Source organism: Bipolaris oryzae (assembly GCF_000523455.1).
Source record: "Bipolaris oryzae ATCC 44560 unplaced genomic scaffold scaffold_47, whole genome shotgun sequence".
Taxonomy (NCBI): domain Eukaryota; kingdom Fungi; phylum Ascomycota; class Dothideomycetes; order Pleosporales; family Pleosporaceae; genus Bipolaris; species Bipolaris oryzae.
This window is the reverse complement of record NW_006911323.1, coordinates 151,755-165,386: the sequence shown is the minus strand read 5'-3', so window position 1 is coordinate 165,386 and position 13,632 is coordinate 151,755. Positions and strand designations below refer to the sequence as shown.

General features: G+C 49.3%; 3 protein-coding genes across 3 annotated transcripts; 2 read left to right on the top strand and 1 right to left on the bottom strand.

Moving 5' to 3' along the window:
• Positions 1–250: 250 nt before the first annotated feature.
• On the top strand, positions 251–6,912 carry COCMIDRAFT_4446 (uncharacterized protein; the record flags this gene model as incomplete). The annotated part of the gene is made up of 4 exons (XM_007688757.1): positions 251–265; positions 327–4,985; positions 5,057–5,472; positions 5,535–6,912. 4 exons carry the CDS (start codon positions 251–253, stop codon positions 6,910–6,912), a joined length of 6,468 nt encoding a protein of 2,155 aa, XP_007686947.1.
• A 475-nt stretch (positions 6,913–7,387) lies between these two features.
• On the bottom strand, positions 7,388–7,855 carry COCMIDRAFT_25495 (uncharacterized protein; the record flags this gene model as incomplete). The annotated part of the gene is made up of 1 exon (XM_007688768.1): positions 7,388–7,855. One exon carries the CDS (start codon positions 7,853–7,855, stop codon positions 7,388–7,390), a length of 468 nt encoding a protein of 155 aa, XP_007686958.1.
• A 2,479-nt stretch (positions 7,856–10,334) lies between these two features.
• Positions 10,335–13,369, top strand: COCMIDRAFT_35895 (uncharacterized protein; the record flags this gene model as incomplete). The annotated part of the gene is made up of 5 exons (XM_007688782.1): positions 10,335–10,377; positions 10,653–11,185; positions 11,244–12,088; positions 12,191–12,571; positions 13,321–13,369. 5 exons carry the CDS (start codon positions 10,335–10,337, stop codon positions 13,367–13,369), a joined length of 1,851 nt encoding a protein of 616 aa, XP_007686972.1.
• Between the last annotated feature and the right edge of the window lie 263 nt (positions 13,370–13,632).

Here is a 13,632-nt window from a genome sequence, read left to right as displayed (position 1 = left end):
GTCAAGGAGAGAATCCTTCTTGTTACTTGTAACAAGCTATTTAATACCTTAGCCGTGCTAACTAAGCATACACTTAGCCTATCTAGGTAAAACTTCTATATCTTAGCTTTAAAATAAGCTAACCTAATTAGGAATAGCTCTAGTATTTAGCAAGTTATACTAGTTTAAAAACTAGAACTTTTAAGAACATATTTTTTTCATGTCACCCCTCTGTAAGTTACTATCCTGAAGTGAATCTTCCTGCCAGAGCATGGTCATTGGTCCTGTTATGCTTCGGACAAGTTTATAATACGACCGAGACAGCGTGACTAACAACGATTTCTCAGGATTTCTCTAAGACGGCATACTTTGAATGCCATGGAACTGGCACAAGTGTCGGCGACCCTATCGAAACCGGAGCAGTTGCCAGGGTGTTCGGAGAGAAGGGTATTCACATCACTTCCGTGAAGCCCAATGTCGGTCACACCGAGGGTGCCTCTGGCCTCGTCTCGTTGATCAAGGCTGTCATGTCCCTGGAGAACCGTACAATCCCACCAAACATCAAGTTCAATATTCCGAACCCGAAGATTCCTTTCAAGGAAGCCAAACTCACTGTTCCTGTTGAACCGACACCCTTCCCCGAGGATCGCTGTGAGCGTGTCAGTGTGAACAGTTTCGGTCTTGGTGGGTCGAACGCGCATGTTATTGTCGACTCGGCAAGGAGCTTCAATATTCCCAAGCGGGCGGTCCGAGACGCAGACCTGGATTCAGAGGCCAAGCTGCTTCTGTTCTCAACAGGTTCTGGTCCTTCATTGAAATCGACTATCACACGCTACGAAGAGTGGGTCCAGGAACACGCCGATGAACCCGAAAAGATTAACGACCTTGCCTACACTCTCGCCAACAGGCGTGAGCATCTCCCTCATCGGGACTTCAAGGTCGTGGGTGCTAATGACGCTCCGGCTTCCCAGGGCAGAAAGATCCCTGGTCAGCCCGTGAACCTCGTCATGGTATTCACAGGTCAGGGAGCACAATGGCCTCGCATGGGTCGTGAGCTACTGTTGCGCGATGATTCAGTTTTCCAAAAGACTATTAGGGCGCTGGACAAGCATCTTCGATCTATCTCTCAGCCTCCGGAATGGACGATCGAAAAAGAGCTCTTGAAGTCAGCCAAGATTTCGCAAGTTCAGAAGGCAGAGCTCTCGCAGCCACTATGTACTGCCGTTCAGATTGGTTTGGTTGATCTCTTGGCAAGCGTCGGTGTCGAGCCCGCGGCAGTAGTCGGCCACAGCAGCGGTGAACTCGCTGGTGCGTACGCTGCTGGGGCGCTTACAGCAAAGGAAGCCATCATTGGAGCCTACCAACGTGGACAGGCTGCCAAGCTCCAGAAGAGAAAGGGTGCCATGGCAGCTGTGGGTCTCGGCTGGGATGAAGTCAAGCCGTATCTGAACGCACCCCATGTTGTCGTTGCGTGCGAGAACTCCCCTCAGAGTGTCACCCTCTCGGGTGATGCCGAAGCGGTACAAGACACTGTCAACCGTATCAAAGAAGCACACCCCGACATCACAGCTCGACTTCTCAAGGTAGAAAAGGCATACCACTCATACCACATGCGTGAGATCGGAGCCGAGTATCATGCCATGATTGAGGAGCACCTCGAAGGCAAGCAAGCCACCAAGCCCTTCTTCTCTAGTGTTACTGGTACAGGAGAGCCAGAGCAACGCAAGTTGGATGCCAAATATTGGCAGCAGAACCTTGAGTCGCCTGTGCTCTTCAGCCCTGCTGTAGCAGGTCTGCTGAAGCACGTCAAGAATCCAGCCTTCCTTGAAGTCGGTCCACATGGAGCTCTAGCCGGTCCCGCACGACAGATCTTCGCTAAAGCATCTGCTTCTCCGTCATACCTTTCGGTAATGACTCGTAACGAGGATTGCGTGCAATCATACTTGACCGCTGTCGGCAAGCTCTTTGAGCTAAATGTCCCGATCAACTATGAGGCCATTGCCCCTGCCGGAGAAACGCTTCCAGATCTTCCCCGTTACCCCTGGCACTATGATGGCGAGTTCTGGGCCGAGTCTCGCATGTCCAAAGAGTGGAGATTCCCCAAGTTCCCTAGGCACCCACTCCTAGGACGTCAACAGTTGGAGAGCACCAGCCTTGAGCCCAGCTGGAGGAACGTCATTAACATTGAAGATGCTCCTTGGCTTCGAGACCACCAGGTTCAAGGCGCCATTGTTTTCCCTGCCGCAGGCTACTTTGCAATGGCGGGTGAGGCAATTCGACAGCTGAGCGGCATCGAAGATTCTTACAGCCTTTCACATATGGTGCTCAGCCAGGCGCTGATGTTGCAGGAGGGTGTTGATACTGAGATCGTTACAAATCTCCGCCCTCTTCGTCTGACCGACACTACAGACAGCCAATGGTGGGAATTTTCAATTGCCTCCTACAATGGTAACTCATGGGTGAAGCACTGCGTCGGCCGAGTGTCTGCTGTTCCATCTGCCGGGCCAAAGCAGGCTGAAGAAGTCAAGTCGCTTCCTCGGAAGTTGGATACCTTCAAGATCTTTAACACTCTGGCCAAATCTGGAATGCAATACGGCCCAGCATTCCAGCGTCTGGAGGAGATCAGCGCAGATCCTATAGAGACTAGGGCTGTGAGCAGCCTTACTAAGGACCTGAATGGAGATGAGAATAAGTACCACCTCCACCCGACAGTCATCGATGCTGCTCTTCAAATGGGACTCGTCGCTGCTAGATCTGGCAAGCTTGATGCAAACAACTGCGCCGCAATGCCTACGTTGATCGAGGAGGTGACCATCTTCCGTAGCAACCCAGAGGCAGGAATGTTTGCAACAGCATCAACACATGTTCAGCCTGGCAGTGGTGAAATCCGAGGCCGTTTCCAAGTCATTGCAGAAGGCAAGGCAGTGATGGACATGCCCAAGGCAGCATTCACACCTATCGAACAGGGTGATAAGGATGTCGTACACAAGCTTCCCATCACCGCGCGTCTAAGCTGGCAGCCTCACGTCGACTTTGTCGATGTGGCTTCTCTCATCGAACCCAAGGTAGATGGCGCGAAGTGGGCGCCTTTGTTCCAAGAGCTGACTGAGCTCTGCTACGTCTTTTTCCAGAGATGTATCGACGATGTCAAAGTAGTGGAGAACCCCACGATCCAGCGGTTCGCAGCCTGGGTTCGCCGTCAATATCAAACCCTGGATAAGAGCCACCCAGCACAAGCTCTCAGTATGGAACAGATTGTTGAAAGAGCCCATGCTATCGGAGAAAGCTTGGCTGGATCGCCGCTTGCTCCCGCTGCTGACAGTGTCTTGGAAGTTGGTGGAAATATTGTCGAGTTGTTGACCGGTGAAAAGACTATCTTCGAAGTCCTCGCACATGACGATCTGCTTAACAAGCTCTATAACGCAGCCAACACTACTGACAAGTCGGCATTCCTCAAGAGCTTGGCTCACGCAAGGCCCAGTCTTCGTATCTTGGAACTTGGTGGTAGCACGGGAGAATTGGCCTCATCCATCATCAAAGATCTGAGTCTTCCCAACGGCGGCTCCCTTTACTATAGATATACCATGACTGACCCTGTGTCGAGCACTCTCTCCGAACTCAAGAAGCAGTTCCAGAATGTCGACAACATGGACTTCCGCACCCTGGACATCTCCAAGGACCCGGCTGAGCAGGGATTCAAGGAAGACGACAAGTACGATCTTATTGTTGCGACAAACTGCGTCCACGCTACTCCAAGCTTGTCCGGTTCTCTGACCAATATCCGTAAGCTTTTGGCGCCCGGAGGTCGACTCCTCTTGCAAGAGCTCAACACACAGACGAAGTGGGCCAACTGCGTTCTTGGCTTCCTCGATGAATGGTGGATTGGCGAAAACGATGGGCGACCTGATGAACCCTACGTTTCTCCAGAGCGCTGGGAGGCCGAGTTGAAGCGCGCTGGCTTCGCTGCTCCAGCCATTGCGCTAGACTCGCCAGCTCCGTACCAGTCACACGCTGTCATCATCGCGAGACCGGAAGAAGACACCAAGCCAGCTGAGAATAAGCATGTAGCTGTGCTAGCGTACAAGCAGGACGGCAAAAACGTCGATGCTGTCAGCCAGAAGCTCCAGAGCCGAGGCTACAAGGTCAGCAAGTGTAGTTTCGGAGATGAGCTGCCGCAAAAGTCACAATATGTGATCAGTCTTCTTGACGAGGAAAGTCCCTTCTTCGAGGACGTTGACCAGCACCGTTTCCAGACTCTGCAAAAGTTCATTGCCAACATTGGTGACCGCGGTTTCTTCTGGATCACCCGCCCATCTCAAGTGCAGTCTGCGGACCCACGATATGCGACTGTGATTGGTGCCATCCGCTCCATTCGTCACGAAGACACCATCGACTTTGCTACCTGCGAGGTTCATGATGTGAGCGCATCACTAGATCTGGTCGCCGATGCTTTCACCCATTTCCAGAACCAGAAGGAAGATGACCTCTTCAGGCCCAACTACGAGTACGCGATTGTCAACGACACTGTCAATGTACCTCGCTTCTACCCCTTCACGTTTGGCGATGAGCGCACCTCTAGTCGCGCCGCAAACGAGCGCGTATCTCTGGTGGCTGAGAAGCCTGGCCGTCTAAACACTCTAGGTTGGGTGTCGCGTCGACCTGAGCCCCTGGTTGGAGACCAGGTCGACGTCGAGGTCTTCTACTCTGAACTCACGAACAAGGATGTTGCCGAAGTCACGGGCAACAGCCCTTATCCTGCCGGAGGTCTCGGTAGAAGCGCCGCTGGCAGAATCTCTGCCGTCGGACCAGACGTCAAGGGTTTCGCTGTTGGCGATCGTGTAATTGGTCTTGGCTCCGGAAGCTTCTCCTCACACCTGCGTGTGTCAGAGAAGTTGGTTGAGAAGATCCCTGATAGCATCTCATTCGAAGAAGCAGCAACTCTTCCTGCTGCGTTCGGAATGGCGCTTGCGGCTCTGCACACTACCGGAAACCTACAAATTGGACAGGTAAGTGACCTATTCTCTTCCTTTGTTTACAAAATGAAGGAAAGTGAGGATTAAGCTAACATAATCAATAGTCTGTTCTCATCCATAACTCCACTGGCAATGTTGGCCTTGCTGCATTGCAACTCGCAAGGGCATCGAAGGCAGATATTTATGCCACTGTCAAGACCGAGGAGGAAGCAAAATACCTCATTGACAACTTTGGGATTCCCAGGAGTCACATCTTCTTCTCCACAGATGACAGATTCTTGCAGGGTGTTCTGGAAGCAACGGGTGGGGAGGGTGTTGACATTGCTCTGAACTCGCTATCTGGCGACCTCTTGCACGCTACCTGGAAGGCAGTCGCTGAGTTCGGAAAGTTGATTGAGATTGGTACTGCGGATTTGGTTGGTGCGGGTAAGCTGGAGCTGAACGCCTTCTTGGGAGGTAGAAGCTACACTGGTGTCAACTTAGAGGCTCTGGTAACCAAGAAGCCTGCTGTTGTCAAGGGGTAAGTGGATATGCAAAAACCTCCTTGGACCATCGATCTTAGAGCTAACTTCTTTTTTGTAGACTACTCCAGTCGACCATTAAGTATTTGAAAGAGGGCAGCATTACTCCACTCAGCTCTCGGGTGGTGTACGAGGCTGCGGGCGTCGACGATGCCATCAAGCATGTGCAAGAGGAAAAAGAACTGAGCCAGGTCGTTCTCCAGCTCAGGGATGCAAATGGCGAGCTCAAGGTTAACGCCAACACTATCAACGTCGCTGATGACTTGTTCAAGGTTGATAAGACAGCCTCATACCTGCTTGCAGGAGGTTTGGGTGGTATTGGCACCGTCATTGCCAGGCACTTGGTTGAGAACGGAGCCCGCCGCATTGTCTGCTTCTCACGAAACCCTGGATCACGCCCTGAAGACATCAACACCATCCGGGAGCTTGAGAGCATGGGCTGCGAAATTGTTCTTGTCAAGGGCGACATCAGCAACAAGGAAGACGTCTTCCGCGCCGTCAATCAATCGCCCAACCTCAAGGGTATTCTCCACTCGCCCATGTTCCTTCAGGATGAAGCATTCCGCAACATGACGGTGGAGCAGTGGATCAAAGCCACCGGTCCCAAGGTCAAGGGTGCTTGGTACCTCCACGAGGCTACGGTCGATGCCGGTATCGAACTCGACTTCTTCGTGTTCTTGTCATCCATGTCTGGTGCCATCGGCCAGCCTGGTCAAGCCAACTATGCAGGTGCCAACACCTTCCTGGACGCCTTTGCACTATGGCGCAACAGCAACGGGCTTCCAGCATCTTCTATCGACATTGGTGCCGTCGCCGACATGGGCTACGCCGCCCGCGATCAGCAGCTGCTACAGAGGCTCATCAAGAACGGCTACTCTGGCGTCACAGAATCCGAGATGATCGAGGCGTTCCGCGCAGCAGCGTCATACCCCGTGCCCTCGCTCAACGTCGACACAAAGAAGAGCCCCTTTGCCCACAAGAACACATTCGCTACGGGATTCGGTTCCGACAAATCGCTCAGCCACCCCGAGAACCGTACCTTCTGGAAGAAAGACCTCCGCACGGGCGTGTGGTACAACATCAACGACGGCGACGAGGGCAATAGCGGCGGTGACAACGATGCATTCAAGACATTCCTCTCCGCTGCCAGGAATGATACCGAGACGCTGGCCAAGCCTGAGACGGCCGCCTACTTTGGCGCTGAGGTCGGAAAGCAACTCATGCGCTTGCTGCTCCGACCCGATGACGAAGAGCTCGACATCACGATGCCTGTGCAGCAACTTGGTCTCGACTCGCTTGTCGGCATCGAGCTGCGCAACTGGTGGAGGCAGACGTTTGGCTTTGATATTAGTGTGCTGCAACTTTTGGGCTTTGGTACGTTGGAGGAACTGGGTAAGCAGGCTGCGGGTGGATTGGCTAAGGCTCTTGGTGGTAAATGACCAGGGCTAGGGTTTGGGTGTGTTTCCTTTGTTCAGGTGTTTTTCGGTGTTAATTGCATTTCAAGTAGCTTTTATATGGTTTCCAGTAGCAATGAAAAAAGTTTTTGATATCTCTTTTTTCTCTCTTGTATATACATGTAATTGTGTTCGTCTGTTCAACTTGGCATCTTAGTTTCTAACAAGGAATGCACACTTTGCTCTTCCCCTAGCAGGTACCATCGCTAAGAAAAGCGCAGTATGCGGTTAGTCCTGACCCGTTGAGTAGACGATTGGAGCCCAGTCACTCCAGCATTCTCTGTAGTTGCTCGAGGACCAAGAACATATCCTTTGCCCTTGCCTCCGACAGGTTTTTTTCTCTTGCATGGAGTCTCACAGTTTCGTTGCGCGCAGCAAAGATTGTATTGAGGTCTAGTTTGTCTGCAACCACGCCTACAGCAATCCCCTGGTCTTTAAGAGTGACGTCTGAGATTTCCAACTAAATCTTTAGCTCTTTTCCTGTTTCTGGTATGACGCCGTTAATTGTGAGTCCCTGTTCTGTCACTGTAACTCCTCTTATCGACACATTGGTCCCAGTACATTGGGACATTGTCTTTCTGAGGGCCTCCTTGCTAAGCTGATAGTATGTCTGATCCGAAGACTTGAGGAGCTGCTGCTCGGTTGTTAGCTCCTTCGTCGCGTCGTTGGACTCGTCATCAACTAGATCTGAAAAGGACTTCTGTTGCGCTCGTTCAGCGTTGTTGCTTTTGAGGTCTGAAGCTGTGTTTAGCTGTCTTATCTCCTCCTGAATCTTGGTTTCGACGCATTTTGTCACAGCAATATTTTGTCCGATATCCTTCTCATGTCTTCCCAACTGTTTGGCCTTCTCAGATATCGTGTCTAGCGTGAATGCTGGATTGGAGAGCCTAGCATGTTCGCATTGGTTACCTGCACAATCGAATACCATTACTGATGAATATTGCAATAACTACATTATCACAGTTGTCAGTGCAAGTTGAAGTGTGGCTTTATAGTTAACCAGTTGCCCCCTGAAGGCATTGATGTTTCCTCGGCCGAAAATTGCTATCTTTGACCTGTCGATCTCGAACATCTTGTCCTCAGTCGAGTGTCGCATAGTCCGGTCAGCCATTCACCGAAGCATTTGCATGCGCCTTCGCAGTTTTCCAGGCTACACGTAATGATTAGATCAGCTAGTAGATCTTGAGTTGCATTTTGTGCTGCTGATACAGGGTGCTGCTGTAGATGTTGAAGGATCAGCTTAAGAGCTCGATGGCCTCCAGGACGTCCTGAAGGCAGGTGCCGAGGGAAGTAGCATGCTCGCGTGTTTTTTAAGCGTGCTCAGACATCACTGTATACTTACTAAACTACTCTCGCAATAAATTCTACTCTATGCCCCTAGTAGTCGGTGGCTAAAGAACGGCTGTGGCGCATGCCTACGGCTTTGTAGAAGCCTCACGACTAGATGCTCAGTCTCGCTATTGCAACGTGACCTGGGCCGCTGTCGACATTTGCTCTGCCTAAGTAAAGACGTAGATGCTGCCGCTCTACTAAAAAACGATACAGCAGCGTCATCCTTGTATCGACCCCCAGGCCTATAGTCAATCAGAGTTTTCTTTCTAGTCTGTGTTACTCCGTTGCTGACGTATATCCCTTCCGTGCCGGGTATTGAATGAGCCAGCATTAAACATAACCAAAGAATACTTTGGTGACGTCCCTAAAAGTCTCTATCAGCACCAGCATTCCTGGGAGTTATGCTGCTAGTTAGCGCGTACTATGTATTGTGCTGTGCTCAAGGTCTAGGAGAGAAATTGTCCTGTTAAAACGTGCATCCCAGTACGTATGGACAGACGTTGTATATCTTAATTTTATCTTATTTTATTGCGTTGTGGTTCAATTGCACAGCACGTTAGGTCAGATCAGGTGGGGTAGCCTGCAGGTTGGCCACAAAAGTATTTGATATGCGAGAGCTATGTAGTAGTTTTGACTTGGCAAGGCTTCGGAGTCAGCAAACACCCCTTGTTCTAGCTTAAAGGAGCTATATATTACTAAGTCTCCAACCGTGATTAGCTAGCAAGTTGGTCACGATTAATTAGGAGAAATATTACACCTTTTTAGCACTGCTACATATATATCAGACACTTTCGATATCAACGAGTACCAACTGATCCCACCCACCAGATAACCCTTAACGTTAAGTCTACGTAGCGCTGACTAGGATGTGTTGGCTGACTATTAACTTTGAGGTCATCTCTTATGATTGGTTGAGGCGATGTGAAGCCTCGTGTCAGACACTGTTGTTGATACACAATTGCCAAAGAGCGTGTGGTCTGGTGGGCGTCATGTGATAGGCTTGCACAAGATAACGTGAGAGCGGGAAAGGATTCTACTTCGCAAGTTTCCGGTAACGAGAATATAAGAATGATACTTCTTCTCAGGGTCTTCATCATCACCTTTAATACACATACCCACGATCTTACCCAAACTCTCCTGTCTAACAGTTCTGCACATAATGCAATCCATTAAACCGATGCTATGTATATTCTTCGCTGCGACATCTCTTGTGGCTGCCGCTCCAGTCGTTCTTCCCAAGCCAGCGCCTTCAACCGTAAATACTGATTTTAAGTCATCAACTCATCACCACTATGGCTACAGATGAGCTAATACTTGGCTCTCAAGGCAAACAAGAGCCTTGGATCTGCGGACCTGGACCTGGACCTGGACCCGGATTTGGACATGGACATGGACATAACTAAACCATTGCGGATATAGCGGGCTGAACGCCCTTTTGATAACTCCTCGAATGGGATCACTGTTCAAGCGGCACGCCATCTAGATGTTACTCTAAGAACCCGGATTCTGCTCACTGTCTGAGGCAGTACTTAGACAACGCCCTTAGATACTTCGGTATAACCTTTCTTTGACGAGTGAATAAACATCATATAAGTAGGATAGATAGCTGTTTATGAAATATAACCTCTTATATATCTCGTGATTACTCTCTAAAGCGCCTCCCCTTGTATTTAATATACAACGCTAAGTAGACATGAGCCTTAGGCAGACTATCTTCTAACTCAATATTAGAATGTGCTATTAGCACAAGCCGGTTGTGTAACCGAGTGTATAGTGACTTGCTTGCGTGAGGCGTTGTTTTATCACATTTTCTCTTATGGCACTCTGTGGAGGAAGGGAAGAACAATGGTTATCTGGTGGCGCTAAGCATCCAATGTGCGCACATCTTCTCGCGATCCAAGAGCGTGCTGATATACAGCGTAAAAGCGACTAAATAGAGTGTAATATGAATAGTGCTTAGGATGTATTAGAGTCTGCCAGGAATGAAGAAAGATGTGATCGTATGGTTCTTCTTCTGCATCTGATAGGAGCTGTGCGCGTTATGTATGTGACTACAACTCCTATGGCCTTGTAACATGTACCAACTTAACATGCAATTCAAGGTTATCCTTCTCCTAGGTCAAGTATCAGGGTACACATTTGATTACAGTCACTAGCGAATTTGGCTTGTACCCTGCACACTCAGTTGGCCACCATTACCTCTACATTCGTTGGTCGTATATCACGTGATTTAGCGGGGTGGCTGTCATATGTCAAGGCAGAAGCGATGAAATGACTTTGTTAGGTTCACGACACTCCCCACCGAGGCTACCCAATATGCACATAGCTCACGTCATAGAGCACGATGTCTACTTTCCCATCTCTTGAATTTTATCGCAAACCTTTGTTGCCAGACAGCATTCGCTTACTTCGCCTACTTCCTAGTGAAGATAAAACAGCACCCATCCAATGTGAGCTCTTCCACTACTCTTTGCAAGAATCAGGCAGACGCACGCATCCATACGAAGCCTTGTCCTACGTATGGGGTAGTTTGGATAATCTTCACTCAGTTTTTATACACGAACATAACCCCAAAAGTGGATATGGTTCTACGAGCGGAAATGACCTATCCGTGACGCGAAACCTTCACGCGGCGTTGATACGTCTGCGATACCCCCTTTTTGAAAGAATCATATGTATTGACGCTGTTTGCATCAATCAAAACAATGATAAAGAGAAAGAACAACAGATTCAGTTCATGGTAAAGATTTACGGCCTAGCAAATCGTGTAATTGTTTGGCTTGGGGATGCAGCAGAAGACAGCGACCAGGCGCTCCATTGGATACGCGTTGCTGGAGGCAACAAGTCGAAAATTCCGCCAATCAACGAAGCGGTTCAGGAAGCAGTCATTGCGCTACTTCAACGACCGTGGTTTCGGCGCATCTGGGTATGGGAACATGGGTACCCTTGTCCGAATTGTCAAAATTACTAATAGATTAATTAAGGTACTTCAGGAAGTTGCTGCGGCTCGTCATATTCTAATCATGTGTGGACCCACCGAAATTGATGGTTACGCTTTCTGCTTAGGTGTAGATTCGTTTCAAGTGTTTGTCAACCCTCATGCACCCTTGCAACATTTTGCCCGTTCGACAACCTACCTGATAAGGGGAGCAATCTTTAGGTCAGAACTTTCTATGGGCAGATCAGGTAGCTCTTCTCTGGGTATTTGCCCACTAGGTGAATTGGTCGATATGTACCGTGCCCATGAAGCTACTAAGTGCCATGACAGGGTATTCGCCTTGCTAGGCATGAGCTCTGACGACCTCACCAAATCAAAGCTATTGCCCGATTACAGCGTTCCATGGGAGGAACTCTTAGAGCGACTGACCAAGCATCTACTGGGTAAAGAGATATCTGTAGAGATTCGGGGAGTTGATCGGGAGATTGTGGTGATTAGAAGCAAGGGCTGTGTTCTTGGTACAGTCCTATTGGAACAAAAATACTCTATTCAGGCTGAAAGAGAAAGCGTGGATGTCATTTTCAGGAATGAAAAGGGGATCACTCATTTGGCTCTTCTGGGATCGGCAAGATCCGTCCGAGATGGAGATTTGATTTGCCTTCTACAAGGAACATCAAGCCTGACAATCATCCGAGATTGTTGTGATCATTTCGAAGTTATTGGAATTGCAGTTAGGCTTGTAGAGAAAGCTCTAGTGTCAGATGGATATGTCGACGGGCCGAAACTTTCACAATCAGGAATACAATTCATCCATAACCTCACACTTATCTGGGACTGGGAAATGACTTTGGAGAGATCACAACACTCAAAAGGATACCATCGGGTGCTAGGGTATTCGACAGAGCTTGAAGGCTCTTTGGACAAAGCGACGAGAATATGGAACATTGCAAGAGCATTGCATTATGTGGGAGACGTTAAAGAGGCGTGAAAAAGACTTCAAGCGGCAATTCAGGGCTATCAGACAGCATTTGGGATACAGCATCCGTATACATTGGAAGATAGATGCGATATGACACCACTTTCATGGGCTGCAGAAAATGGCCATGTTAGTGTAGTACATCTACTGCTTGCAAAAGATGATTCCGATCTGAACTTGAAGGATAGTCGCTTGGGTCGCACACCACTATCGTGGGCAGTTGGGAGAGGGCACGAGACTGTGGTAAAGCTATTACTTCAGACAGGTCAGGTTGATGTTAACTCTAAGGATAAGTCCGGTCAGACGCCACTCTTGTGGGCAGCCAGGGAAGGGCATGAGACTGTGGTGAAGTTACTGCTTCAGGCGAGCAAGGTTGATGTCAACTCTAAGGACGGGTGGTCTGGTCGGACGCCGCTCTCGTGGGCAGCTGAGAGAGGACACAAGATTGTGCTCGATTTACTATTCCAGATAGGTAAGGTTAATGTCAACGATAGGGGCGGGTGGTCTGGCAGAACACCGCTCTCCTGGGCAGCCGAGGGAGGGCACAAGACTGTACTACACCAGCTACTTTCAAAAGATCGTGTCGATCCGGACTTGAAAGATGCGTCTGGTCGGACGCCACTCTCATATGCAGCCGAGAAAGGGCACGAGACTATATTCAATATACTGCTTAGTACAGACAAGGTTAAGGTCGAGTCAAAAGATAGAAAAGAAAGAACACCGCTCTGGTGGGCAGCTGGGAAAGGTCATGAGGCTATAACTAAGCTGCTACTTGATACAGGCAATGTCAAGCTCAACCTGAAGGACGATGATGGTCAGACTGTGCTCTCGTAGGCAGCTGAGAGAGGGCACGATAATGTGGTCAATCTACTACTCAAGACAGGGAAGGTTGACGTTGACGTTAAGGATAAGTCTGGTAATACGCCACTCTCGTGGGCCATTCGAAGAAAGCACGAGGCTGTGGTCAAGCTACTACTTGATATGGGCAAGGTAGATATCAACTGGGCGAACAATATGCTCGAACGCTGCTCCCATCACTGGTGGTGAATGAGTACGAGGACCCAGTCAAGCTATTAATAGATACAAGCAAAGTAGATATCAACTAGGCAGACAAATAGCATCAGACGCCGATCTTATTGGTAGCTAGGGCAGCGAACGAGGCCACTGTCAAGTTGCTGCAATCAAGTAATATATAGCTTACCTTTCATCGCTCCTCCATATCTGCTATCTCACTACGTACCCAGGTCTTTGGGTAGGTTGTCTCATAGCCACTCATACCAAATCATGTGAAGGTACGATATCACGTGATCATACAGTGGATATTTCCAGGATTTCTTCTAGGTTAGATAGACTACCTTCTTAACTCGGAAGAATACAGCGATTGGGCTCAGCTTCCTTGTACTAGCTCAGTCGCAGGTCGCCCCTTGATCTTCTGAGCTTTACCTTGTATCGTGCCACA